Consider the following 26,596-nt stretch of genomic DNA (forward strand, 5'->3'; position numbering starts at 1 on the left):
CAAAAACGTATTATTCATAGAAAATCATAGAATCAAACGATTCACGTAAATGAGTAAAAAACAAGTAAATGAATGATAAAAAAAAAGGCAGACAAACAAAAAAAAAGAAACTCTTCACAAGGAATGACTTTGTAAACGGGGTGAAACAACACCACTAAGACCTTGTAACGTACGCATCTGCCGCCCCAGTGCCACACGTTTGAGTCTGCGTAATTCAGACTCAGAAAGTGTAGAAAGATCAGGAACCTTTCCATTAGTTTCCAACATTAGAAATGTATGGGCAACTCTATCCTCTCTACTGGATGGAGAACGTATCGCCGTAGTGGGATTCTCTTCCGAATACAATGATTGTAGCTGATGGCTTAGAGCAATGTGATCCAACTGAGAAACATCCTGGGATGAAGAAAGACTCGATTCCAGTTGTTGCTGATGTTGTTGTAACTGTCCGTAACGAGACTTTAAAGTGCGCTTTAGATCTCGCCGCTGTTGCCGGAGAGAAGCGATACGATCTCCAAATTGTACGTCACTACCACGAGCATCACAACTATTGCTCGTATTAGGTTTTTCTTTTTCTCTTTCTTCTCTTGTTTCCATATCATCTTTTCCTGCTACTTCTTCTAAATCCATGGCAGGAGAATAGAGATGAATAAGATACTTTGCCAGATGCTCATACCGAGTTCGACTCATTTCATCTGAAGAAGTTAAATGCTGAATTGTTAATAACTTCGGTCTCACGAGAAGTTGACCATCAACTAACTTTATTTTAACATGTTGATCAATAAAATATTCACCACCGGGACCAAGTCGACGTATATGTATAGGAAAAGGGAAATCAAGATAGTTAAGAAGTTGTATTACAGCAGTATCTACAAGTTCTTCTACGATATTAGAATTATTATTCCCAAAACAGTAACGCACTCGTCGACAAGCATCTATACTTTGTACGATACGAAAAGCATCTTCAATAACAGTGTATGGATACTCCGATTGCTTAACACCAGCAGCACGAAGTCTTCGATCCTCCGCACGAATATCATGGAGTGCCGAGGCAAATTTTTCTCGCATTCTTTGAACAAGAGAATCTTTATGACGTTTGTTATAGTAAGCATCTTTTAATCCATTGAAAGCTTCTGTAAGTGCTGCAAAAGAATCCGAGGTATTAAAAATAGAATTTTGTACAGTTGATACTTTACCAATTTTTTTAGAAACTCTACGTCGCAATGAAAGATTTTCTGTAGTTAACATATCTACTTTTTCCTGTAACTGCTGAATTTTCTGTTCTACCGATAGAAGAGCGTCAAGATTGGGTGTATGAAGTCTCTGTGTGTAGGAGTGTAAGTTCGATGTGTATTCATGCACATTCCCCGGTATGGAATTCCTAATATGACGTACATCAAATCCCAACATGCGTAGTGTATTCACATCCTCTTCTGTCCACAAAACATTATCTTTCACCCCACCTCCTTCCTGCAGTTTCTTGTACAGACGTGTTGTATCCCTGGCGAGATCCTCCATGTATTGTGCCGCTAATGCCAAATCTGCATTGTTATTTCTTGATGCATCTTCATTCCTTCTCAATGCGATTGCACGGGCTGCTGCCGCCTCTTCATTATACTTTTGAATAAGAAGAAGAAATGAACGTTCATTTAATGGAAAGCAAAGTTCTGCATTCGTTATCCCTTCATTTTCGGAGCCTACCATTGAAAGGGGTTGCTGCTTTACATTCTATAGAAACAAGATCAAAAGAGAGTAAATAGAAGGAAAAAAATGAAAAAAATAAAAAAAATGATGATGATATTTCTCTAATCCTAATTACCATAAAGAGAACAAAAAAGAAGAACAAGAAAACAAAAAATGAATTTCTCGTAATTATCGCCTTTTTTCTTTGCATTTCATTTCTTTTTTTTTTTTTGTTTTTTAAACCCAAGGTGAGATCTCTTGTATTATCTAAAGCGAGTTGTACTGTAAGCTTCCTTTTCTCTCTCTCTATATATATAGAGAGAGAAAGTCATCTCAGGTGACTATATGGGATATATAATACCTTTATTTAAAAGTCATTCCTTCTTCTTTTATCTTCTCTTCTCATCTATCTTCCTTTATTCTCTTTCTTTTCCACCGAGGTGTATGCATGTATAGAACCAGCCGTCGATTAAACAAGAAAAAAGAAGAAAACCCTCCCCTCACATTTCACTCTTGCACCACATCCACCCACAGTTGGTGCCACCGCATCATTTTCTTCTCCCCTCTCCATTGCACAAAAGTATGTCTCGCAAATTTGTACACTGTGTGCAATTCCACACACATAAAAAAAAACCTAAAGCTCAAGTGATTTCTCACATTTGGTCCCCGGTTGTCTCATTGCTTATAGGACGACTGGTAACTTTAATGCCTGGTGTTTGCTTAAATAAATCTGTGAGGTATTGAAGTACATTCTCACTGTAGTCACTCTTGCGCAGCCAAACCTCCACACGAAGAGACTCTGGATAGACACTTCCCGGTTTATGTGCAATCCGCACCACATCTGCGATACATTCGCCCTCCGTGACGGTCCGCAGGTGTTCGCCCATTACAGCAGCGAGTACAAGTGAGATGGCCTGATCGCCCTGCGGTTTTGTTCGCGTAAACACACAAACACGAGTGCCATCTGGGAAGTTCTCATAGTATGGATCCACATTATTGCGTGCAAATACCAAATTTTCATCTGATGGCCATAACTCAAAAGGAGGAAAACAATTAATAGTGGCGTACAATTCCTCACCTGTTGAAACCCAATCTAGTTCCGTTGGTTTCTGTTGTTCTTCAAAGTCTTTGCCTTTCTGCTTACGTCGAACTTGTCGGAAGTATGTGACGAACCAACGGTCCTTCAGTGGGTGCGGCTTCACCGGTGTTTGATTGCTCATACGCTATAATACACAGACTTAGGTGAAGCGAATAAAGATACTAATAAATGCAGAAAAACAAAATCGCGAAAACTATAGAAAATAGGAAAAAAGTGAAGATAACAACTTCTGCTTTGTTTTCTTCTTCCAACTCTTCCCCCTTTTTTTGTTACTAATTTGTGTGTATATAACTAAATATAGAAAGGTTACCTTTGTCTTTGATTATTCTCCCTTTTTTCTTTTACCTACTCCTATAGCCTCAACACTCTAAGAGAGCGAAACAAACAAACAAAAAAAGGATATGATATTTAAACATGAGAGAAATTTGTATTCCTTTACAAATTCACACAGATACCATGAACATTGTAACCCAGTAATTTTCTATTGTATATATATATATATTCCACTGGTTTGATATGAAAGGAAAAGAAAGGAAAGGAAAGGGGTTCTTTCCTTTTTCCTCCCCCTTCTTTTATTCATTACTTTTAAACACGAAAATACACACCGCTTACCTACGCATTCAATAGATACAGGGACTTGCACTTTATTCGCTTCTCCTCCCCCTCCCACCAAAAACCATCAACATCAAACAAACAAGCAAACACACACACAAGTAGAGAAATATAAATCACCATAAAAAGAATTTTACTGAACTGAACATAAATAATAGCATTAAATCTCACGCACCACAAGCGATTCTCGCTGCAGCACATCTCGGATACAATCTCCATGTTGGTGAATCACTTCTTCATGAATCCCTTCACTTATTGCAGCACAGCGGTAACTCCGAAACGCTTCTGCCATATTGTGCAACAATGTCACATCCACATCACTCAAAGTTGCGATAACTCCCATCGACTCAAATGAAATTACAATATTTGATAACATTGAGGCACACGCAGCCTTTGCCATCTCATGCGGTGTATGACGAAATACATCCACACAGAGTACACATGTAGAAGAAAGTGAGACACGGGGATATGTGGCTACAACATAATGACCAAGAAAGTGCATGGTTGCCACCTGTACTATATCACTAACTTGCGGTTTGCATAATTCAATAAGAATATCATACAAACTACATCGTCTCGTCTTTTTACAATAATCATCAATATTTCGTAATGTACGTCCTTCTGCATCGTAGTCAGACAGTCCAAGTAAAACATCCAACAGACGCACTTTTAGACGGCTTACTTGTTGTGGTAACAGTGCTGCTGCCGTTGTTGTTGTTCTTACTCCTACTGTCTCTGAAGGAATCACTGATCGAAATGACAATGGATTACTTTCGTCAAGATTAAGTAAGTTTATAATAAGTTCTCCAATAAAAGAAGAATCTAATGATTCCTTCCGCGCGAGAGACCACCACACAATCGTTTTGCAAGCATTCACTGCCGCACATGCGTCATCTACTTCAGCTAGTACACGAGCAAGTAACCACATCATTTTCTGTATAGACTTTATGGTATTATTGTTTTCCGTATTATTATTACTATTATTATTATTATCCGCTTTACTATTACTGTCCTTATTTGATATCTCAGATAATGACTTACTCATATTCCAGGCATTCTCTTCCGCAATCTGTGCTAGAGCAAGAAGATGTACTACAAGTGTTGAAGTAGATTTAGCGTTGAGGCTTTCCTCAATAGATCGTGCTATTTTGAAACATCGAGCCTTAGTTGCATCCCTTACTTCTTTAATTTCTTCCTCACTCATCACAGTATCATATTGCTGAACAGCTGCCACAGCATTTCTAAGAATCATAGAAGACTCTGATACGAAATCCTCATCACTGATAGCAGCAATAATACCTTCCAGCCGTTTTAACCGCATAAGCAATGCTCGTGCTGGTTTGCAAGACTCCGCAGTAGTTGAATACTGAGAAAAGATTGAATGAATAACATCTACTCCGAGAATTCGAGGCAATAATAGCATTACCCATTTCCAACAAACAGGACTAATGGTCGCCACTGTAGAAAGCACATCACACACACGATCAAGTGTAACTCTTGTACCAAACAAAATATCTGCATTCATTCCAATGCACATTTCCTCAATCATCCGTACCAACATGAGATCCTCATCCTTGTTCACATCTTCAGACTCTAGCTCTTCTGCCGTGAAAAGAAATGTATTTAACTTTTCTTTTTTCTGTATACCAACCGATAATGAAGAGGCTGCCCGTTGTTGACATTCTCTAGCTCCTGCCTCAAGTACTTTACAGATAAAATCAGTTGGTGTTCTTTCATGCAAGATAAGACGTTGTAATCCACGCAGACGACTTACACTTGAAGACACTTGGCTGAAGTTTACCGACATGGCTAATTGAACTCGGTCTATCGTAAAGGATCCACGAACAGTTACAAAAGCCCCTCGAATAAATATGTACGCCATTTCTTCAAATTGAATTTCCATCTTCCATAGTGAGTCTAAAATACGATGTAAAATATCACGATGTGGCGTAGGGATAGTATCACCAAATTCTATCAGTTGTAATAAACCAGGCGATATGGGGGCTAATGTGAGTAATAAACCTCTTGTTGATGGTCCAAGAGTTGAACCATTCGCAAGAGCAGCAAAACGACGAAGTGCAAGCAATACTTCATCATTTTCACAACCCAAAGTAACTGATTGTAACGAAAGCGCTCGAAAAGAAGGAGTTAACAAATATTTATTATATAGCGAAAAGTATTTATAGCTACGATCAAAACAATTTTTTCCTTCACTATGAGGATATAGATGTACAGCAGTATTAATAATAGTTGCCACACATATGTGAAGTCGCTCTTCTAATGTCTCTGGTTTCAAAAGAGATGTATTCTTCAAATTCTGTTGTTTTTGCAAAAAGAGAGGCATCTGTTGTTTTAACTCTTCTTTATTATCTTTATTTTCGGGAGTTTCTGCGTGAAATACAGTAAGATTCACTAATTGTTCAGAAAGTAGACGAACTTGATCTACTATTGAAAAATTTTCACAGTATTTTACAACTAAAGACTCTTGTAAAATCCATGCACTGCGCAAGGGGGTAACGAAAAGATGTGCAATATGTTTAGCAGCATCAGCTGTCATATCATCTTTTACACGATCATCAAGTAACAACACGCGAACTACTGCACTAACACCATCGGATAGTCCAAGAACAACTCCATTAAGGAGGTTAGAAATAATTTTCTTCTTCTTGAAAAATCGAGGCGATGTAAAGAGACCCTCACTGACATGATTCTGTGAAACTCCATCATCTCCATTATTAGATAGGAGAAGTGGATAAAGCGCCCGTACAACATGATGTGTTCGGCAAATACGAGAAAAACAAAGATAAAGCAGCATTTCCCCACAATACTGTTTTGTGTGAAAGTCCACATAATAGGCCGAATCCTGTACAGATGAATTTTTTAATTTTGGTATTTCTGCAATAGAAACAGAACCACTTTGCATAAACGTCTCATCTGCTAGAAAGAGGAGTGCGGCAAAGATTTCTTGTAGGTAATACTGTTCAATGATATTACGAAGACCACCTAGTGACTGTGATGAACATTCAGATGATGATGATAATAACAAAGGTTCTAACCAACTATTTAAAACTTCTCTGAGATAGTTAAATATAGTTACTTCAAGTCGAGGTGCATCATCAAGAAAGGCACCGCGAAGAAATGACCGAAGAGTCTCTGCTTTTGTAGCAACTTCTTCCAGGGAAGCCAAGGAAACCATATGGGTTTCCATCCCAATTGTCCTCAAACAAAAAAGAAAAAAAAAGAAAAACAATAGGAAAAAACTAATTCAAAGAGGAAAAAAAAAAAGATAGTAAAATATATGAAAAACACAAACAAGCACAAAAAAAAGTCAGAAATAATTCGATTTACATCCGAATAAGAGAACAATGGAGATTATAACTGAGTGAGAAACAGATACTTAGCGCATGTAAAAAAAAAAAAAAAAGATGTCAGAAGAAAGAAAACATACACACAATCTTGAAAAAGAAAAGAAAAAAAATGCCTTTTAACGTTCGTTTTCTTCCTTCTTATCCTCCCTCTTCTCCTTATCGGAGGCTACAGCATCCTCACCATTAGAAGTATCAGCAGCTATGGCAATTGAAGCAGAAAAGCAAAGAGGATCTGTATCAGGTGCTAACATAAGAGCCACACCCTCCACACATGTTCTGGGCATAGATTGCAATTCAGCAACACTCCATAGTTTACCTTCCGCCGTCGCGTTTGGTGTCGCCCCGCGCACAGTAAGTGCAAGGACATCATCACTGTAATCAAGTTCACCAAGTAGTGAAGAGAGAGTTCGCCATTGTAGATAGTTAGATGCCACAGTACTAGTAGTCATAGCACAACCTTGACTGCGGCACTCTACTACCACACTAAAGTACTTATCATTACGTAGCCAATGTGCCGATGTATATACATCCCGCACAAGGCGTGGAAACCCAACAAATGAGGCGATTGAGATATTTGTTGGTTCACGTCGTATAAGAAACTCAAGAACAGATTCCTCATCATTCCAATTAGATTGAATAAAAGCAGCAACAAACTTTTTCAGACCATCTCCTGAGTAACGCGCCATAGCCATCTGTTCTAAGAGTGACGCTAAACATTGCAATGGCCACACAAACATATCTGAAAGAAACGCACATGTTGTTCCATCTTGTGGTAATAAAGGAACACAGTCAAGATTCCAACGTGTACTTCTTGCAATTTCTTCTATAGATTGTTGAGATGATTCTCCTATTTTCATAAGATTTCTAACACGTCTTCTAAGCTGTTGATACTCTTGTTGTTTTTGTTCCTTTTGTTTTTCTTTTCTTTGTCTAGAATCACTTTCATCTGATGCATCATCGCTAAGAAATGAATCAGGTATAGAGGGTGTGGTGCCCTCTAATAATGGAAACAGTACATGTGTAATGACATCATAACATTCAGATGTGTCTTCCACTCCACAGTCCACATAACCATCACGCACACGTCTTAGTGCCTTTAAAACAGTATCTTTAATAACAGAAGTAACTGCATAGTTTGGAAAAATAGCATGTGAACCAGTTTTTGCAGAATCTCGCAATAAATACCAATCTGCATCTTCACCATCTTCCAATACACGCAACACTTGATCACGCCAATGCGCACTTACTGCCCACCATCCAATACGTACTGCAGACTCCCGAGCAACTGTACGAGTAGCATCAAAAGCTGCACGCTTTTCTGCTACTCGACGTCGTAAAGAATCTAATTTTTCTTGTTGTTGATGTTTTTGTTGGGTTTCCTTATCACCAGCTAAGGAATAGTTTATGCTAAGTTTATCAAATAGTTCCTCATCTCTATCAAGAATATTCCACAACATAAAACGAAGAAACGGTGAGAGGTGTTGAAGAGAACCAAATGAGTCAAGATGCCGTCCGAGAACCACGAGAGCACGATATTGCAGTTCCTCATCCACGAGAAAATCTTCCATTCCTGATGAAGTTGCTTTCTTTGGATGTGAAAAGATGCGATTTTCATCTAGTGGTGGTCGTCGCTTCTTTGGCTCAATCAGTTGAATACTAGTGTTTACATCCGGGTGTGGGTGTGGAGAGGGAAAGTGCACCACACGACCGGCCCGCGGCAGACGGTGTTGCTCCTCTGTACGTCTATCACCCTCATATCGTGGTAGAACACTTAAGTGATGGGATGTACGTTTGTGATATGAATATGCATGCAACTCAGCAGCTTTACGTACATTTGTGAGCAGCTGTGCCTCTTCTACATTATCTTCTTCAGGAAAACCAAATACCTCAAGCATTTGCAAAAATGCACGACAGAGTTCTCCTGCTTTCATATCACTCGCAGCTAAGGATGATAAACGCTCAATCATGGCATTCATGTGTGGATGAAAGACATCATTAAGCTCTTGCTGTTTTGCTGCATTAACAGAGGAGATTTCTCTATTCCAAAAGGTCATTATACGTGTGTGTAAATTATCTATTAAATGCCGTTTAGAATGTTTCACACGCTCAATGGCGAGGCAACCACAGGTATAGTGCAGATATTTTAACAAACAGGTGTAGGGCATTACACCAACTTCATTCCATAAAAATACTCCTAACGATTCTTTGCTTGCAGCAGCATGTACAGATCCCTCCCGACTAGAAGTACCATAAACGTTATGGTTGTTGTTATTATTACTATTGTGGTTGTGATTGTTGTTCTTTTTGCCATTACTTCTACTATTACTCCTGCTGCTGTTGGAGTCCGTGTCCCCCGCACTCCGGCGGGAACTCGATCGTTGTCTCTTTACCATGCCTATGCGCTATTCAGCCTTTCCTTGAGCTTCACAAGAATAATAATAATAACAGCAGAGATGAAAAAACGAAATCACCCTTTAATAAAAACAAAAACAAGAACGATAGTAATACGTATATATAAAGAAAAAAACAGATTTCTTTAAATTTTCTGGGCATACTATAAAAGTATTTAAAGTGTGACTACTGTCTTATTAGTCTGCACACAACATCCCCGCTGATCGAGTACCAGACTTCTTCTCTGTGATAGAAACACGTTCAACAAGAATAATAAAGATAATATTAAGAAAATAATGGAAGCAAAACAAAAGAACAAAGAACAAGAAAAGAAGAAAGAGATAAAAAGTGGTATCCTTTTCATTTACCTAGTACCCTCAAATATCTCTTTCTCTTTCCCTTTTTTTTCTTCTTCTTCTATTTATCCGCCTTTTTTACATGGATACACGTATGTTTGTATGCATTTATGTATGAGAATATTAAATATAGTCTGGATTAGAGTCCTTGACTTCTTGAATAAGACGAATAGGAACTCCACTAAAATCAAATTCCTCCACCAATGTATTTTTCACCATCTCCTGCAGTGCCTTGGGAAGTGTATTGGCATCATTCTTTGTTTGTAATTGCAGAAGGAAAGTCGGTGGACGTGTGTTTACTTGCGTGATACGACCTATACGAGCCACATGATATGGAATAATAACAGACTTTTCCATTTTGCGCCAAAGACGAGTGAGTTCAGCACGACATACACGTTTATTCCATGTATCATATAATAATAAAGCTTGATCCATTAATAGTGTGAGATTCAATCCTGTGTGAGCGGAAACTACAACGGCGTTACTGTATTTAATTTCTCGAACTTGTCGTTTTATTTTAAAATCAATCGCCTCTGCAGTGGCACTTTGATCCAACACCGCATCCCACTTGTTTGCACAGAGTAGAAAAGGACGACCTTCTGCAGCAACGGAATGTAAGACTGCCATATCGTACTTATTTGGATGTCCTTCTGTGGCATCGAATACAACTATGACTACATGAGCGTAACGGATTTCATTTACTGAAAGTTCATGAATTCGACCAATAAAATCACGTTCCGCCCGATAACGATGTCTTGCTAAACCTGCAGTATCGATAAGTTTTAGTTTACGTCCCTTATACATACATGGTAACTCCACCGGGTCACGAGTAGTGTTTGTTTCATCCACTGCCCGATTACGTTCGAATCCCACTAGTCGATTAATTAAACTTGATTTACCACAGTTTGTTCGGCCAACAATCGCCACCCGAATAAATCGATCAGTACAGTTACGGTCTCGCACTTCTTCCATTGCAGCTTCATCACCGTGCATTGCTAAATCTTCAATATCCCAGTCATTCTCAATCTTGTGCATCGTGTGAATATGATATAATGGTTCTAGCACAGCTGCAAGCATTTCAAGTCCTGACTTACGTCTTGCAGAGAATGGAATAGCATTTCCAAGTCCAAGTTCGTTATAACGCTGCAACACAGTGTCTTCCTCGTCTAGTGGAACAAGATCCATTTTATTCACCAATAACAATACTGGCATACGTTTTAAATGTAAATACTCAATTAGATCTCGCTCTTCTGGTAAAATGTCTTCATCAACAGCTGTCAGAAAAATTGTGGCATCTGCAGTTTCCACTGTTCGAAATGCCTCTTCCACCAATCGCCCATTCACCATACCGGGAGTATCAATAATTGTAAAGTGCATTCCCTCCAACTGTGCATGTCCCTCAACAGAGTCACGTGTTATACCGTTGAAGTCACGAACTACATTTTTTCGCCCAGGCATTGTTGGATCTTCACTTAGTAAATTAAATAAGGAAGATTTACCACTATTCATACGTCCAACAATAGCCACACGAAGTTTTTGATCACCTAGTAATTTCACCACAGGCTGCCAACCAGCAACACGACGACGTTGTTCTTCTGTACGACTGTTATCCGGCAGCGCAGGGGAAATATCATTGAGAATAGAACCAGATCGTTTTACCTGCTCCCGCCAGTTTGCACTGAGTCCTCCTTTAATTTGTCGCTCTAACGGTAGTGCGAAAGGTGAACTATTTGTCGTTCTTGTTGCTTTTGATGATGAAGATGATAATGACGATGAGAGTTCAGATGACGTTGGTGTTGATCGTGCAGGAGCTAAAAGAAAAGGCCTTATGCGTAGGGAACTCAGAAGAGAAGAGCGTCTCATATTTCTCTTCAGTCCGATCTTTTAAACTAAACATTATTAAAACAACAGTCGAGAGAGGAAAGAAAAAAAAATTATATATATATATATATATATATATATATATATATCAAAATGCCAGAAAAGGAGAAAAAAATAGAAGCAACTCAAGAAAAAGACAAGGATAACAATGAAAAAAAAAAAGAGCAAGAGGAAGGGTTAAAAAAAAAAACTCAAGCAAAAAAAAAACTTGCAGCAATAATAAATGTATCCCCTCATAAAGATGATCATATAAAATTACGGTACGTAATTAAACAAATGCCCATCAATAATTTTCCGAACCTCATCATTTTTGGCCTCAGAAAGGAATTTTGTGCGGACATATTGAACATTATCTATTTGTTGTGGGTGAGCTGACAATACCATCTCAAGCAACTCTTCATTCACCCTAGATTTGTTCAGCTGTGCACGCACGACCGCACGAATAGGACGACAATCAGAGGGATCATAGCATTTATATTTGATAAAAGCTCGAACTCCATCAACATTCTCTCGTTCACACAGAGTAAGAAACAAATATTGTAATTGATGTCTCTCTATTGTGCGTTCACGATCTCGCATTAACCCAAATAGAGGTGCTAAAGGCACCACATGACTTTGGAGAACTGCTGTTGCCATAAGTACAGCTAATTGATCATCATTGGCGAGTTTGGCAAATTTCGATACAGTATCAGAATCCCACTGTTGTAGAATGAGCTGACAGTAAATCTTTTCATCGAGGACAGAAGAGTTTATATCGGACTCATGATCTCGGAAAATTTGTGCAAGACCCTCTTTATCGCGGCCATACACACATTGCTGCAGAGTGGCATTTAACGTTGGTTTCTGTCCCATTGTGATGGTTCTTTTATTATCGTTTAATCTCTACTCACCAACAGCTTTACTCTGCGTGTATGACACAGATTCACTCCAATCTGTGTTTTTTTTTTTCTTCCGTTTAACTTTTGTTCTTTCGATAATGTTATACACAACTACAAAAAAAAACGAATTGCCTCTCTTTTTCCTCTCCCTGTATTTGTAATTTGTGGATCTATATAAACTTCTTTACATATTCAAGAAATCAGGGGAAAAAAGTACGGGAGAATATCGTATAGAGGGAAAGATAACTAAAATCAAAAAAAAACAATAAATAGAAAGAAAATAACTACTTGGTAGGAACAAAAAAAATAATAATGAATATATGAAGAAGAGAATCACTATAGAATTCCATAATTTGTGAATCCTGCTCCTCACCTGTGTTTCTGTGATTATAATTCCCCCACCACACCATCATTCCTCTTTATCTCTCTCCATTTACTTGCAGTAGTTAATGTTTACCCGTGAGAGTAGTGTTGGAATGGATGCAATAAGTGGACCATACTTCGCCGTATTATCGTACAAGTCAAACAATGGAGCGGCAACGAGTTGTACATCCCGGTGGGGAACCGTAAGCATCATCTGCGGGGGCATATGCACTAGAAACACTGTTCGCACCTCCTTCACATCACTCTCTGCCACATGGGCGGGAATGTAGGGATACATAAATGGATCAAAGTGCGGTCTGTACCATCGTGCTAATGCTTCACCCACACGAAATGACGATGATGAGACAACGGCTGTGGCTCCACTGTGTGTATTGCCAACTTCTACAATTGTCTCTGGATGCTCCGTCTCCGCTGTGCGCATAGACGATGGTGGACGTTTCGCCTCATTTAATAAGTCTCTACCGAGCTTACGTAATAAACACATATCCTCCGGCTCACCTTTTCTACAACGGCCACCAGGGAGACGAAACACAGCCACGTTATTTGTATTCGTCGCTGGCAGAACACGCTGTTGTTGCTGTTGGCTAGATGACTTTGTGGTGTTATATCGTAACAACAATACATGCGGGTGATCATGAATGTGAACAAGCAGAACGCCCTCAACAGAATGTACACATTGCTCTTCACGGCAACGAGCTTTAAGACTCATAAGTTTTTCAAATGGTGTACGAAGTCGTCGTTCTACTATTTTGGTATTGTTATTACCACCACCATCACGTCTTTTATTTGCAGTGCCACTACCATCATTAGTGCCGCTGCTGCCGCCTCCTTTGTTTCCACGCACTACCGCCTGCATAACACTGACTACAGATGGATCTTGCAGTAAGTAACCCTCAAACGGGAACACATCTATCTTTGTTTTTACTGACATTTGAAAATCCTTTAAATCTATTCTTGCCACACCCACCCCTTTTTTTTTCTATTTCCTTAACCCTTATATGTTTACTTTTAGTATGTGTGTATTTATCAAATGAATTGTATTAGAAAATAAATGAAGGAAGAAAAAAACATACACCAAATAAATGAAATCAACACAACAACAGCAGGAGCAAAAATAAAAAGATAAGAAAAGAGAGCAGTACCAATGATTTCAGAAAAAAAAAAGAGGGAATGAATGAAAATGCAACAGTCCTTTGTTTAAAAGAAAAAAAGAAAGCACGACTCCACACATATATATCTCTGCACCGCAAAGAAAGGGAACACGCTTTCATGGTACACACTGTGTCTTATCAATACCTTCCGAAAATCCAAAAGATTTCTTCTCTTATAGTACAGTGTAAGAAAAAAAAGAGAATCCGCAGTAGGAAATAACAACAACAAAAAAGGATATTTTATCCTTTAATTCACTCTTATTATTTTCATTTTCGTTTTTTTTTTTTTTTTTTTTGATTCTGTGGTGTTTTACACTTTTCTATTCGTTCCTTTTTCTTTCTTCCATTTCTTCTTTTTTTTTCCTTCTCCTTGACGTTGTTGATGCCCCAGTACAAGAAAAAATAAAAAATAAAAACTTAAAATGCAACATCAAAGAAGATAGACTTTACCTCTTAAAGAACTTTCGAAAAACTTCCGTGCCTGCCATCTGTGGTGCTGAGGTAACTTTCCCAGTGCGGTGCAACATAATACGCTCTACCTCCTTTGAAAGGTTAATCACTTCCGCTACGCGATTTACTCCCACCAATCGTATCTTAATAACAGATTCAAATGGAATATCAATTTCATATGCGTTCTGCGGTGCCACAAATTCACCATTTTCAGACACAAAATAAGAGTAAAGACCCTGAAGTAAGTGAAGGTGTGAAACTACAAGCACAGGTTGTGTACTAGCCTGAATGTCATGAATGTGTGGCTCCAGACGTGCGTTAAATACTTGATGCATACATTCGCCATTAGGCCATGCGGTGTGATATGGATCTGCCTGCATTAGACGCAAAGTACCTGGCATTGTCTTTCGAACATCAGATAACAATTGTCCACTACAGTCACCGTGGTTAATGTCATCTAAAGTAGGAAAATATGCCACATGGCAGTTAAGTTTTAATCCAACTGTTTTATCTTCTTCACTAGTAGCAGCAGTATCACCAGAACCATTAGGTTCAGCAATACTCTCGGTTTTAGTAGGACTAATACCATGCTGAAGTACACTCTGTTCTTCAAAGTAGTGTACCGTTTCTGTGCAACGAAGAGCACAACTACTCATTACAGTAAATGAATTCATCCCTAATTCCTTTTGAAAGTATTCAAATAATGCTTCGCTATAGGCTTTGCCACGCTCTGTTAGCTGAGAATTCCCACCAATACGACCAGAAACAAAATCAACATATTCTCCTGCACGTGTAAGATATAAATTTCCAGGAGAATGACTTAAATTATGTAACATGTATGCAAGTCTTGATGGCATCCACCCAGAAATATTATTAAGTGAATATGTAATCTGATCTTCAATACGAATATAAGTGAGATCACTATCTGTTTCTGGGCTAAGAGTCTTATAAATAAGCCCTTGTTGTCTTATACGTTCATAGTACTTTTCAACAAAATTTTCTTCCGCATCAGGAAACATTTCTTTTATGTGATTCACATTTTGAAGTACCTTTGTCGTGTCATTATTTATTACTTCAACAAATACTACACGAGTTGGACGAATGAGACCAGTATTATTAATACTACTCATTAAAGCCATTCTACGTGTGGATGTACAATTGGTACCATCTAATATTGCTACACTATCGTCTTCTGCAACAAATTGAGTTACGTCATGCGCTATAACACTAGCAATACGGCATTCCATTTCTGGAGTAATTTCATATCCAGTAGTATATTCATCACATGAAAATTTTTTTCTATACTCAGCATGAGTAAAAATTTTACTTTTTAACCCGTTCCATTGAAAATATCGCTTAATCTGTCGTGCGATATAGGTTTTACCACGACCTGGGAGACCAACCATAATTACAATAAGATTCCCCATCATTGGTTGTGGTATCTGAGAAAAGTCTGGATGTGATGGTACGAGAGGACTGTATTTAGGAGGTTCTACTGGTTTACCACATACACAAACAATTTTTTGTGGATCAGCATGTGCTAGTAATAGTTGTACTACCTCATCGTATCCTCCCTCTTCTGCTAAATTCAATGCTGTCTTATCATCCTTATCTGTAAGCGTGGTATCTGCACCAAAATCGAGAAGCAGTTTCACCATCTGCACATATCCCTTACTACTGGCTATATGCAATGGTGTACGTTCGTTATAATCCCTGCTATCGGTGTTAGCCCCGCAGTTAAGAAGAATACGCACGCCCACGGTATCACCGACGCCTGCCAATTGACACAACTCAACGGAGAGCATGTGTGGAACGGCGGGATCGGCCTCTTCAGTGGGTTCGGGATCGCCACCGGGGCGAAGGGCCCGCAGCCGACTTTCGACTTTTGCCAATTCCGCCTGTAAAGCCCCCAGCCGCTCAAACGCATCCGGACCGCCCACTCCGCCCGCCGGGAGAGGGAGAGAGAAAGACATGAATGTATAAACAAACAGAAAGAGTAATAGAAATGGAAGCTAGAAAATAAAAGTGAGAAAGGACACGTGGGTTACTATTGGCTTTGACTTCAGCTGGTAGTAATGATAAAAGAATGAAGGAAGGAGAAATAACGAAAGAGAAAAAAGGAGGGAAATAGTGGATAACTGGGCAACAATATATAAAGTAAAAAAAAAAAGAACACAGACTTTTTCTACAAGGATTCCGAAGAATATCCAGACTACCATACCAAACACGTACACGCACACACACCTAGTGATACATAAATGTATAGAAATATACATATAAATATGTACCTCTGTGCATTGGTCCAGAAATTAAAACAAAACCCTGTATAAGAAATGTTCCTCAAAGAGAAATGTTACACATAATGAAGAAAATAGTTAAAAGGCAAAATCATTGATTTCAATATCAGTCAAAAACGAATGTCCTCTAAGCATGACACCCTTAAATTCTAAATTCTCCCAGTATGCTTCAAAAACTAATATTTGTGTATGGAAAGACTTCTTTTACTTGTGAATGCTACCTCACTCCCAACTCTCTCTTCTTTAGAACAAAAAAAAAAACAAGAATTTAAAGAGAAAAACGAAAGAAATAACATCGAGGGTTACCCGTCACCTTGTTCTTTTTTTTTCCCATCTCTATTTCTCTCTCCCTCGCCATAGATAGATATGCATCTATTATTATTTTTTTTCACTTTCATTCTTTCCCCCATACCCTTTAGGATTCACTCGTTTCCCTTCATTCTTCTTCAGTTTACAATCACTTCTTGCTTACTTCTGCATGTTCCAGCTTCCGCTTAAAGCTTATGAGAGCGTTCTTTAGCAACATGGTGATAGTCATAGGCCCAACTCCTCCAGGAACGGGTGTGATAAGGGCCGCCCGCTGCCGTGCGGTGTTGAAACATACATCTCCCGCCAGTCTGTATCCCGATTTGGTATTTGGATCATCCACGGGTGTAGTGCCAACATCAATTACAGCAGCGCCTGGTTTAATCCACTCGCCCTGCACAAAGTCAGGCTTTCCCACAGCCGCGACAACAATGTCGGAGGCTTTCACAATATCTTCCACGTCTTCAAGCGGAGTTGACGCGTGCACCACTGTGACGGTGGCATTCTGCTTTAGCAATAGCGCAGCCACAGGAGCACCTACAATATTACTGCGACCAAGCACTACCGCCCGCTTTCCAGCCATAGTCACACCATTGCGTTTAAGTATCTCAATCACAGCAGCAGGCGTGCACGGCAGGAATGGCGGTTCGCATCCCTTAATGTGTAGAAGTCCAACATTGATGGGAAGAAGGGCATCAGCGTCCTTCTCCGGTGCAATTACTCCAATGGCGGCAGCTTCATCAATATGTGAGGGGAGTGGTAGTTGCACAATGATACCGTGTACATCAGGATTGGCATTGAGTGTATTCAGTACCGATTCAAGTTGTTCTTGTGTGGTGTCCTCAGGAAGTGCCACATTAAATGTTGCAAAACCGCATTCTTCCGCCGCCTTGCGCTTCAACCGTACATACGTCTGAGAATCTTTCCGTTCACCACACATTACAGCAGAGAGACCTGGACGAACATCACCATATTTAGATCTCAGTAATGAAATCTCTTCCTTGATTTCATCGCGAATGACTTCAGCTAATGCCTTACCATCAATAACAACAGCTTCAGACATTTTTTAGATGTTCACACAACACTAGATATATATATATATATATATATATATATATATGATTGATTTTCACAGACTCGTTAAATAGATAGATAGATAAGCTTGAAGCTGCCTTATGTTCTATAGTTTCTCTCTTTTCTATAGATAAAACTATATTCTTAAAAGAATATTTTTTTTTATTTGGACGTATATACGTATCCTTCACCTTCTTGGCTAAGCCTATATTTTCCTTTCTTTTATTTAATATCTATATATCAAACAAATCTTCACAATATGTAGAGGTAGATGTGTCAAACGAGGAAGTAGGAAAAATAAAGATAATATTCGTGAAGCATACAAAAACTCATACATATATAAAAAGGAAATAATATAATGTGCAACCATCAACGCACTTCTGTAGCCGCAAATAAATAATCAAAAAAACAACACATATTAACTGACCTTTGTTTTTTCTTTTTACTTATTAGTGGCTTAAAATAGATAAAAAAATTTAATTACCACATAACAATTGCTTTCTAGACGTTGATGATAATGATAAAGTTAATATTATGTTTTTTTTTTTTTGCGTTCACAGATCTCTTGTTGTCTTTCACCAATGCAAGATATTTGAAATCAAAAAGTTATATGACTCGGCTTGCAGCGCCACGAACGGCGTACCACATACATCTTAGCATATACCCACCCGAAATAACCTGGATAAAACACACAAAAATTAAATACAAAAACAAAAAAAAAGAATCACGGGGAAGAAATAAATGAAGGAACCAACAGAAACAAAAAAAGTTACCATAATTCTGCGCACGCGTGTCATTGTGTTTATCTAATCGGCATACACATACACATACACATACTGAAAAAACACAGAAACACACATATACATACACCTGCTTACAAAAAAGAGTCACATGCAAGTTTGATATTCATTTACTTCTTTCACAAGTAAATATACCAAACCCTCAGAAAACAAAAAGGAAAGTGAAATTATGTATTTATCCATCTTTTTTTTAAATATATAAATATATGTATGGTTTGGTAAAGAACTAGTCCATTTTTTACTTTTATGTTGTGCTGACACTTCTCTCAGTACCAGTACATGCCCAAAGCGAGTGTATGTGTGTAGAAAAGCGTGTAATGTAAATGTATGCGAGTATATGCTTATATTTGGTTCTATGAAAAAACAACAACGAAAAAAAAAAAAGAAACAAAAATAAAACCACACAGCGCGCACATACCATCACAGAAAGAAAGATAAGAAAAAAAAAGCCCAAACCGTTGACAGAAAGAAAATAAGAGTGGGAGTGAGCGCAATGCGACTCTGACCGTGTAGAAAAAAAAAGGAGCTCTATGTGTAACAGCATCGAAATCAGGCGATACGACCACAAACCGCAGAAAAGAAGCATAAAAAGACACAGACATGTCTAAATTGAGTAAGCATATGGGGGAAAAAAAATGACTGAAAGTTGCAACACAAATGCATAGAGACATAAGACAAAAAATTGCATTTCACATGAATATGCGTGAATGTTCATCATCATATAGAGATATAATAATAAGAACAATAAGGGTACATTCACATGCATATAAGGAGTTCAACTTGTGAGTCATTCTCCCGCAGAGAGTTACAAATAAGCCACATGAACACATAAATACATAAAAAGAATATTTTGTGTTTGTGCTTATGGTATTCTTTCCATGGTAGAATTTACGTGATCTACACATACACATATATAACTAAATATCTGGTAACCTAATACGACTCACCTCATGAAAGATACTTCTGCCAAATATGTCATATACTCCTCCAGGACCCATTGCAGGATTGCGACAGAGTGCAGCTGTGACAATTGGTAATAAGGTACGCACCTCTTCACTTGGTCTCCCTGAAGGAATATTAAAACAGAAACGACTCAAGTATACGGCGGCAGCAGCTAAAGATGAGAGTTTGAATTGTCGGTAGTATGTACGAATAGTAAGTGTGGCTAGAGTATAGAGAAGAAAGCACTTTTGTTTTTCACTAGGGGTAGGTTCCTGTAAGAGTAAAAGACCTAATCCTACCGCACTGAGTGTAGGCAACACCACATCGAAGCCAAGGAACGAGAAAAGTTGGCATTCGGCAGATACAAGTGCCTCAAGAGTAAAACGGTCAGCGCCATAGCGAACAAGGCTACGAAGTGAAATGGGAAAAATTTCTTCCTGTTTTGAGGCTAGTAGTAATGCGGCACATCCCACAAGTTGAAGTTGATCCCTCTGGACATACACTCTTAAGAGGTACCGATCCAAAATCGCTATGGCGAGAAAGAAAGTCTCTAGTTTCACATTAGATGCCATAGCTACCTGCAACATCCACTCTGTGTGAAGTTCGCGTACCTGTGGGGTGATATCTCGTTGTATGCCCTGCATCAATCCAAGCTGCGGCTCCTCATCCCCCATCGCAATAAGATCATCCACCACGTCATTGTAGTAGTGTGAATCAAACGGGGTTTCCATTTCCTGTGGCATCTGCATCTGCAGTACGGCGTGGCACAGCGCGACACTGTCTGTGGCGTGCAAAAAGAGTAAATCCTCCACCTGCTGCTGCGTAGCCGCTGTCGTCTCTGTGCAGTGCCGCCGCAGCCACTGCGGGATCTCTGCGGTCTCGCCGAGCAGCAGCGCCAGTCGGGCGGCCGTCTGGAGGCCCGCGGCCCCCCCGAGGCCGGCCGTCAGTTGACGGCGGCGCTGGCGGAGAACCCCCGCGGCGCGGAGACTCAACGGCCCGCCGCCCACGACCCCCGCGAGAAGTCGCCGAGTCGACTCCGACGCCGCCAGCAGCAGCCGCGAGAGCGCCGCCTCCAACACCCGCCGCTTCTCCTCCGCAGAGGCCCCGGTGCCGCCATAACTGCCAGCGCCATGCGTGAGCTCAAGCTGGAGAAGTACATGCACCAACTCCGATCGAACCTCACCGTAATTTAACGGAGATGTCGCACGCAGAAATGCGTCGCTAAACCCAAGATACCGCTGTTGCTGACGCTGCTCTTCTTGCTCCTCTTGCTGTTGTTGTTGTTGGCCACACATGGAACCACGTAGTAGTCGGGGTAGTGGAAGCGCAAGGAGTTCAGACTTGGCATACCGCTGAACATTGATGTCAAGCGCTTGAAGTGTGCTGTTATTGTTGTTATTGTTCATTGTATCTAGCTCCTTTTATTCCTGAGAGTCAATTGCGATCAAAGAAATTTTCTTCTGACCGTGTATATGAGTGCTGTAGTTTTCTCAAAAATAGTTTCTCCCTCCAAAAGAAGAAAAAAACCTGAATATATCTCTCTCCCCTGCAGCAATCTCGTTTCTATTTTGTGTAAAGTCCTCTTCTACCCGTGATGAAAACACAGACAGATACAGACAGAGGCACAGAGACACAAGTACAAAGTAAAAGAAGGAAAGAAAGAAATTAAGAGAGAATAAGTTTTAAAAAAACTTAAGAATCTATAGACTCCTATTTCTTTCTTAACCTTTCTATCTACGTATGTGTCTAATTGTGTAGTTGTCAAATAAGACTTCTACGAATGTGTGTGTATGTCTATGCGTGTGAAAACGAGATCAAGGTGTTAAACCCAATCGCTCACGTGTTTCTTTCTCCCTCACCGGGATAGAGAGAAAAATAAAAGACAGATACAAGAAGAAAATTTGAGAGGCTCCACTTCTCTTTTTTCTTTTCTTTACTTTATCCTTACGACAGCGTCTGGGCCCTTTCGTGGCTATTATTGCTGTCCCCTTTATATATATATATATATTAATTAATATACTACAGTAAACCAAAAAGAATCAAAAAGAGAAGATATATATATATATGTACGGCAACAAGCAAACAAAAATAAGAGACTATGTAACGAACAAAAAAGGGAGGTAAAAATAATACAGCCTATACCAAACGAGAAAAAAAAACATTGAGTGGACTAACAAAAAGAAGAAAAAACAACTACCCTTGTCATTTCGCTAAACCATCCACTGCTTCAAAACGTTTCCAGAAGGTTGCTTCCTGCAAGTGCAAAATAACCTTCACTTTAAAAACTCCGTTCTTCTTTGTTTTACTAGGTGTCCCAATCATACCATCCGTAGCCATGGCAACGCCGTTTGCAACTAAAAGGGGTAACTCTGCTACAGTTGCCTTATCACGTACATAGATATCCGAAAAGTAAGCTGCTGCTGTCACCGCAACAGGCAGCGGTCCATCTGTTCGCAGTCTTCTGTTGTATCCTTCAATAGCCCGTGCCACCACTTGAGCCGAAACTGGGACTTTAGAGGATGATGATGATGATACAGATGCACGTGCCGTGATAAAAGAATTGTAAAAGTTCTTTGGCCATTGCGGTGTGGCATCTAACGGTAACATCTCTACAGGAATACTATGGGCACCACTTAAAATATAATTTGCTGCATGTGGATCGAAGAAAGCGTGTTGTTCCGCACGACAATTTGGTGGGTACAAAAAACGTAAATCCGTATCGGATTTAATAGCACCAGCCGCGAAAAAAATAGAACGCACATGATTTCTATGTTCTTTGTGTTTCTGCAAAAACCACGCCGCATCAGTTGCTGGGCCCAACACCAGAAACGTTACCATGTTCTGCGCCAAATACCGCGACAAGGGTTCATCAAAGAACTCTAATTGACTGATATTACTATTTTGCTTATTTTTACCTTTTGAGGAAGTTGAAGTGGGAGCGTTAATACGTATGGTATCAAGTAACTCTGCTCCACCAAAGAGACGATCCGCGTCCATTAACGCATCGGGACTAAGAACACGTCGGTAAGTACAAGAACTGGTATTATTCTGTGCCTTTCCAGTGGAGGGATCGGTGTCTGTCGTAAATGCTATATCATCTAGGAAGTGTGCGTTTACTTGTGCCAGACTATTTCCATAGTACACTGGCACATTATACCGCAGTATTCCCTCCTCCCGCATTGCTGCAAAGAAGGCACGAATGTTATCGTGTGCGGCATTCACATTAACATTCCACGCATTGACGGTGAGTACAACTGCGGCGATATTAACATCTCGTCGCAACGACAAGTATCGCAGAGCTGCTATACCGCCTGGAGTTGCCTCTGTGAAGATGACTGCCGCCTCTGGTGTTCTGCGGGCGGTTGTAGTGCTGCCGAATGCAAATATAATAAGAAGGAAAAGGGCAATAGCGTAACAGGCGGCAACAAAAAGAAGAAGAGCCTTCATTTTGCGTGGTTGTGGAAGATCAACCCATTGGGACTGCAATGCCCACACACGATCCATACACACCGTCCTAACAGAATAATAATAATTATTATTATACTAAGGAGTGGGAATACAGAAGGAACAGTTTCTCCACCAAATAAATATAAATATATGAGAAAGGAGGAGAGTGTATGTAAATATGTGTACTCCCTATGACTACAACCAGTGAAATATTCAGAGAGTAATTGGAATAAATCACTAAAACAGAGAAAAGAAAAGCAGAAAAAAGAAACACAATAACTCGAAAGAGAATACCATATATTACACTAACAGGATAAATAAGCAAGAAAAAACAACAACAATAAGCAAATGTATGAATACCGCCATGCATTGAAAACACAAGGAAAAAAAAAAGGAATAAAATATTCATATTTATACAGACATGCACCATCGCAGCAAAACACGATAGAGAAAAGCAACGAGTGGACAAAAACAAGAGAGAAGGAACACTTAAAAAAAGAGAAAAACAAAACAACTTCAAACACATACTCACCGTCTTTTCTCTGTAAAGCCCCACAGTAAAAGCAACGAAAGAAGAGGAGGAAGAAAGCACATTATAATACATTTCAGATTATCTGATGTGTATATATATATATATATATATATATATATATATATTTCAACATCACACCTTCACATCTTCCCCGTTCTCATCCTCATCTTCCACCATCGTTGCGAGTGTCCTCATGTGTTGCAACATCTGCTGATTAGTCACAATAAATGATCGAAGAGGACGTCTCGCATCCTCTGCTACACCCGCAGAAGCCTCCACCGCCCGCGATACACAAGCGTGAAAACGCGTATTACACAGCAGTACCTCCATACACACCTGCGCAAGAATTTCTCTTTCGTGTGTGACATCACACAACATTGAACATACCGCAGCACACATGTCGTCTAACTCAGGCTTCCATTCACGCGTGAATGTATCAGCCACCGCAAGCACCTCCGTCGGGTTCTGCTCCGCCAGTTCATCGTGTTGTACAATGTGATACACAGAGGGAAAGTAAATGCACACAAGAGATTCAACAAACTCAGCACGATGCGTTCGCTGCAACTCCTGCATGGCAACGTAGTCATCACCAAATAGCGCAATAGCAGCAGCGCCATCCACACCAACATCTCTCTCACCCGTCAAAGAACCTGAAGTAGTATTAGTATTAGTAGTAGTAGTAGTAGTAGTAGTAGTTACAGAAGCTGCATGAAGAGTAGACGTGCGCCACACAGATAAAATCCAATAAATGTTGTTTAGTAGAAACGCAATTCCGTGGAGGTGTTGCATTTCAGGATGCTTCACATCATGTGAGGCTAGGTGTCGGCCCATTTCCTGCAGCAATCGGACAATCTCCACACGCATAAACGAAAGATTACCAATGAGAACAGCAAAACGGGAAGCACTACCCGCTGCATCACTCGCAAGTTCGTCCTCCACCATACGCACTGCCACACGATGGAGTTCAGCAAAATCCAATACATCACCATCATTAACAATATTGCCAGTAGTAGTACTATTATTATTATTATTATTAGTACCAGTAATAATAGTAGTAGTGGTATCGCTATTCTTTTTTGCTTCTGTTTCCCTTTCCATTGGGGTTACTATTTTTGTTGCTGTTTTCATGGTTCCATTCATCGATGATGACGATGATGATCTTCGGTTATTACCTGATTCTATGATAACATCAGATGCACGAATTATGGTTACAAGAGCAGTAGTAAAGGCTGCATAGCGTTTACTAAGCGGATGCACATATGACACCCATGCATATTTGTTATTACTATTACTATTACTATTAGTACCAGATGTACTGCCTTTTCCTCTGCGTAACGCCATACGTGCAAGACTCGCCACATCAGCGGATCGTAGTGCAAGCATTTGTCGTTCAAATGTACGCTGAAATAACGGCCAAAGAAGAAGCAGCAAAGAGTCATAGAATCCCTCCAAACAACTCAACCTTCTCGCATCTCTCATGCATGAACGAAAGTCATGACAAATACGAATCAGCAGCAATAGACCGTAACAATCGTAGCGACAATTTGTATTAACGGAGGCGTAGTGATACTCTTCTCGAATAAATCGTAATACTGTACCATCACCTTGACCAAGTAAAACTTCTGCTACGTAGTCAATTATAAACTGAATAGTAGGTTTAAAAACATCAACGAAAACAGACATATCTCCATCAAAAAACATAAAAGTAAAAAGAAATTCATGTGTCACAACATCACATAGGAGACAATTTAATGAACGAAATGTCTCTTCGTAAAAGTGTGTACGTCGCTTTGCCATTTCTACAGCTGGTACAAGGGGCGGTGAAAACACAGAATCCAGAATATCCCCTCGTTCACCTAATTCAAAATTTTGTTCTACTATTGTATCTTGTAGGTCTGTAAGTAAAGGCAATATGTATACCTGTGCAGATCCTGTTGGTACCGTTTGTGTGGCTTTTTCTAATGCATGTAATGTCATCACATAGTGTCGTATACGAACATGATATAGTCGTGACATAATACGACAATACTTAAAGCGAAACTCATCATATAATGCTTTCGTAATTCGGTAAGGTAGCCATTCTGGAGATTCATCTTCCATATTACTATTCCGTTCTAGTTCATGATAATGATGATAATAATATGGTGTTGGAGAGAGAAGGGGTGCGACGGAGTGTAAAAAATGTACATAGAACGTCTGTGGTTTTAGTACATGTTCCTGTTGTATCCATACATTTGTGTTTGGCACTTCCAGTGAAACTAACTTGCGTACGAGAAACCGTTGTACTTTTACACAAGTGTGCACCGCAAGTCGATCAAGTACCTCTCTCTGTTCCGCATAGAAAGGACATGATATAAGTGACACACGTGCCCCATTAGGACCAAGAGGAACACCAACCTCTTTGCGGTACTGTAATAGTAAAAATAACTGTTGTGTACTTAATCTAAACTGCGTGCCTAACTGTTCCTCACTACCATGCACAATAACACGTACAACATCTGGCGGCACCACAATACGCGAAACAACAAGTTTAACTAAACTCTCTACTAACCGTCTATTGTGAAGTTGCACACGAACATGTTTAAGACGTTCACGCACATCACCAATATCTTGTTGAATGCGTACTAAGTTATCAATAAAGCGACGAAGAACGTGTTCAATGTCTGCAAGTGAGGCATCACACTCCTGCAACAACTGGTGTAGTGTAGCCACACCATCATCACCAAGAAATGTACTAACAAATTCATCACATACACTTTGTACTAGACGTTGACTCAATTCTACATCCAACGCCTTATCTTTACTACCGTTGCGTAGATTGGTTTCCAAGAAATTCTCATCTAGTTCAACAAGTGCCAACTCTTCCAGTTCTCCCTCTGTTAACATCTTAATTGAACGCTCTGCAGAAGCATATAATTATAAAATAAAAAAAAGAAGGGAAAGGAAGG

General features: G+C 39.6%; 12 protein-coding genes across 12 annotated transcripts; all 12 read right to left on the reverse strand.

The window, feature by feature from the left end:
- Window positions 1–114: 114 nt before the first annotated feature.
- LSM04_007992 (uncharacterized protein) lies at window positions 115–1,701 on the reverse strand (the record flags this gene model as incomplete). The annotated part of the gene is made up of 1 exon (XM_067331241.1): window positions 115–1,701. The coding sequence occupies one exon, from the start codon at window positions 1,699–1,701 to the stop codon at window positions 115–117; it is 1,587 nt and encodes a 528-aa protein (XP_067192237.1).
- A 632-nt stretch (window positions 1,702–2,333) lies between these two features.
- On the reverse strand, window positions 2,334–2,900 carry LSM04_000977 (Translation Initiation factor eIF- 4e; the record flags this gene model as incomplete). The annotated part of the gene is made up of 1 exon (XM_067331242.1): window positions 2,334–2,900. One exon carries the CDS (start codon window positions 2,898–2,900, stop codon window positions 2,334–2,336), a length of 567 nt encoding a protein of 188 aa, XP_067192073.1.
- A 651-nt stretch (window positions 2,901–3,551) lies between these two features.
- LSM04_006917 (uncharacterized protein) lies at window positions 3,552–6,587 on the reverse strand (the record flags this gene model as incomplete). Its single annotated transcript, XM_067331244.1, has 1 exon — window positions 3,552–6,587. One exon carries the CDS (start codon window positions 6,585–6,587, stop codon window positions 3,552–3,554), a length of 3,036 nt encoding a protein of 1,011 aa, XP_067192205.1.
- A 288-nt stretch (window positions 6,588–6,875) lies between these two features.
- LSM04_003329 (uncharacterized protein) lies at window positions 6,876–9,152 on the reverse strand (the record flags this gene model as incomplete). Its single annotated transcript, XM_067331245.1, has 1 exon — window positions 6,876–9,152. One exon carries the CDS (start codon window positions 9,150–9,152, stop codon window positions 6,876–6,878), a length of 2,277 nt encoding a protein of 758 aa, XP_067192127.1.
- A 477-nt stretch (window positions 9,153–9,629) lies between these two features.
- On the reverse strand, window positions 9,630–11,369 carry LSM04_002290 (GTPase Der; the record flags this gene model as incomplete). Its single annotated transcript, XM_067331246.1, has 1 exon — window positions 9,630–11,369. The coding sequence occupies one exon, from the start codon at window positions 11,367–11,369 to the stop codon at window positions 9,630–9,632; it is 1,740 nt and encodes a 579-aa protein (XP_067192103.1).
- A 273-nt stretch (window positions 11,370–11,642) lies between these two features.
- On the reverse strand, window positions 11,643–12,239 carry LSM04_004541 (uncharacterized protein; the record flags this gene model as incomplete). The annotated part of the gene is made up of 1 exon (XM_067331247.1): window positions 11,643–12,239. The coding sequence occupies one exon, from the start codon at window positions 12,237–12,239 to the stop codon at window positions 11,643–11,645; it is 597 nt and encodes a 198-aa protein (XP_067192153.1).
- Window positions 12,240–12,698: 459 nt separating this feature from the next.
- On the reverse strand, window positions 12,699–13,580 carry LSM04_001075 (Cleavage/polyadenylation specificity factor subunit 5; the record flags this gene model as incomplete). Its single annotated transcript, XM_067331248.1, has 1 exon — window positions 12,699–13,580. One exon carries the CDS (start codon window positions 13,578–13,580, stop codon window positions 12,699–12,701), a length of 882 nt encoding a protein of 293 aa, XP_067192076.1.
- A 666-nt stretch (window positions 13,581–14,246) lies between these two features.
- LSM04_008563 (Ankyrin repeat-containing domain) lies at window positions 14,247–16,223 on the reverse strand (the record flags this gene model as incomplete). Its single annotated transcript, XM_067331249.1, has 1 exon — window positions 14,247–16,223. The coding sequence occupies one exon, from the start codon at window positions 16,221–16,223 to the stop codon at window positions 14,247–14,249; it is 1,977 nt and encodes a 658-aa protein (XP_067192246.1).
- A 781-nt stretch (window positions 16,224–17,004) lies between these two features.
- On the reverse strand, window positions 17,005–17,916 carry LSM04_002670 (Tetrahydrofolate dehydrogenase/cyclohydrolase; the record flags this gene model as incomplete). The annotated part of the gene is made up of 1 exon (XM_067331250.1): window positions 17,005–17,916. The coding sequence occupies one exon, from the start codon at window positions 17,914–17,916 to the stop codon at window positions 17,005–17,007; it is 912 nt and encodes a 303-aa protein (XP_067192112.1).
- A 1,728-nt stretch (window positions 17,917–19,644) lies between these two features.
- Window positions 19,645–21,075, reverse strand: LSM04_005338 (Cyclin; the record flags this gene model as incomplete). Its single annotated transcript, XM_067331251.1, has 1 exon — window positions 19,645–21,075. One exon carries the CDS (start codon window positions 21,073–21,075, stop codon window positions 19,645–19,647), a length of 1,431 nt encoding a protein of 476 aa, XP_067192166.1.
- Window positions 21,076–21,871: 796 nt separating this feature from the next.
- Window positions 21,872–23,173, reverse strand: LSM04_006693 (Inosine/uridine-preferring nucleoside hydrolase domain; the record flags this gene model as incomplete). The annotated part of the gene is made up of 1 exon (XM_067331252.1): window positions 21,872–23,173. One exon carries the CDS (start codon window positions 23,171–23,173, stop codon window positions 21,872–21,874), a length of 1,302 nt encoding a protein of 433 aa, XP_067192199.1.
- A 607-nt stretch (window positions 23,174–23,780) lies between these two features.
- On the reverse strand, window positions 23,781–26,534 carry LSM04_008411 (Vps52; the record flags this gene model as incomplete). Its single annotated transcript, XM_067331253.1, has 1 exon — window positions 23,781–26,534. One exon carries the CDS (start codon window positions 26,532–26,534, stop codon window positions 23,781–23,783), a length of 2,754 nt encoding a protein of 917 aa, XP_067192242.1.
- Window positions 26,535–26,596: the final 62 nt, after the last annotated feature.

Source organism: Trypanosoma melophagium, assembly GCF_022059095.1.
Source record: "Trypanosoma melophagium isolate St. Kilda chromosome Unknown ctg20segment0, whole genome shotgun sequence".
Lineage (NCBI taxonomy): Eukaryota > Euglenozoa > Kinetoplastea > Trypanosomatida > Trypanosomatidae > Trypanosoma > Trypanosoma melophagium.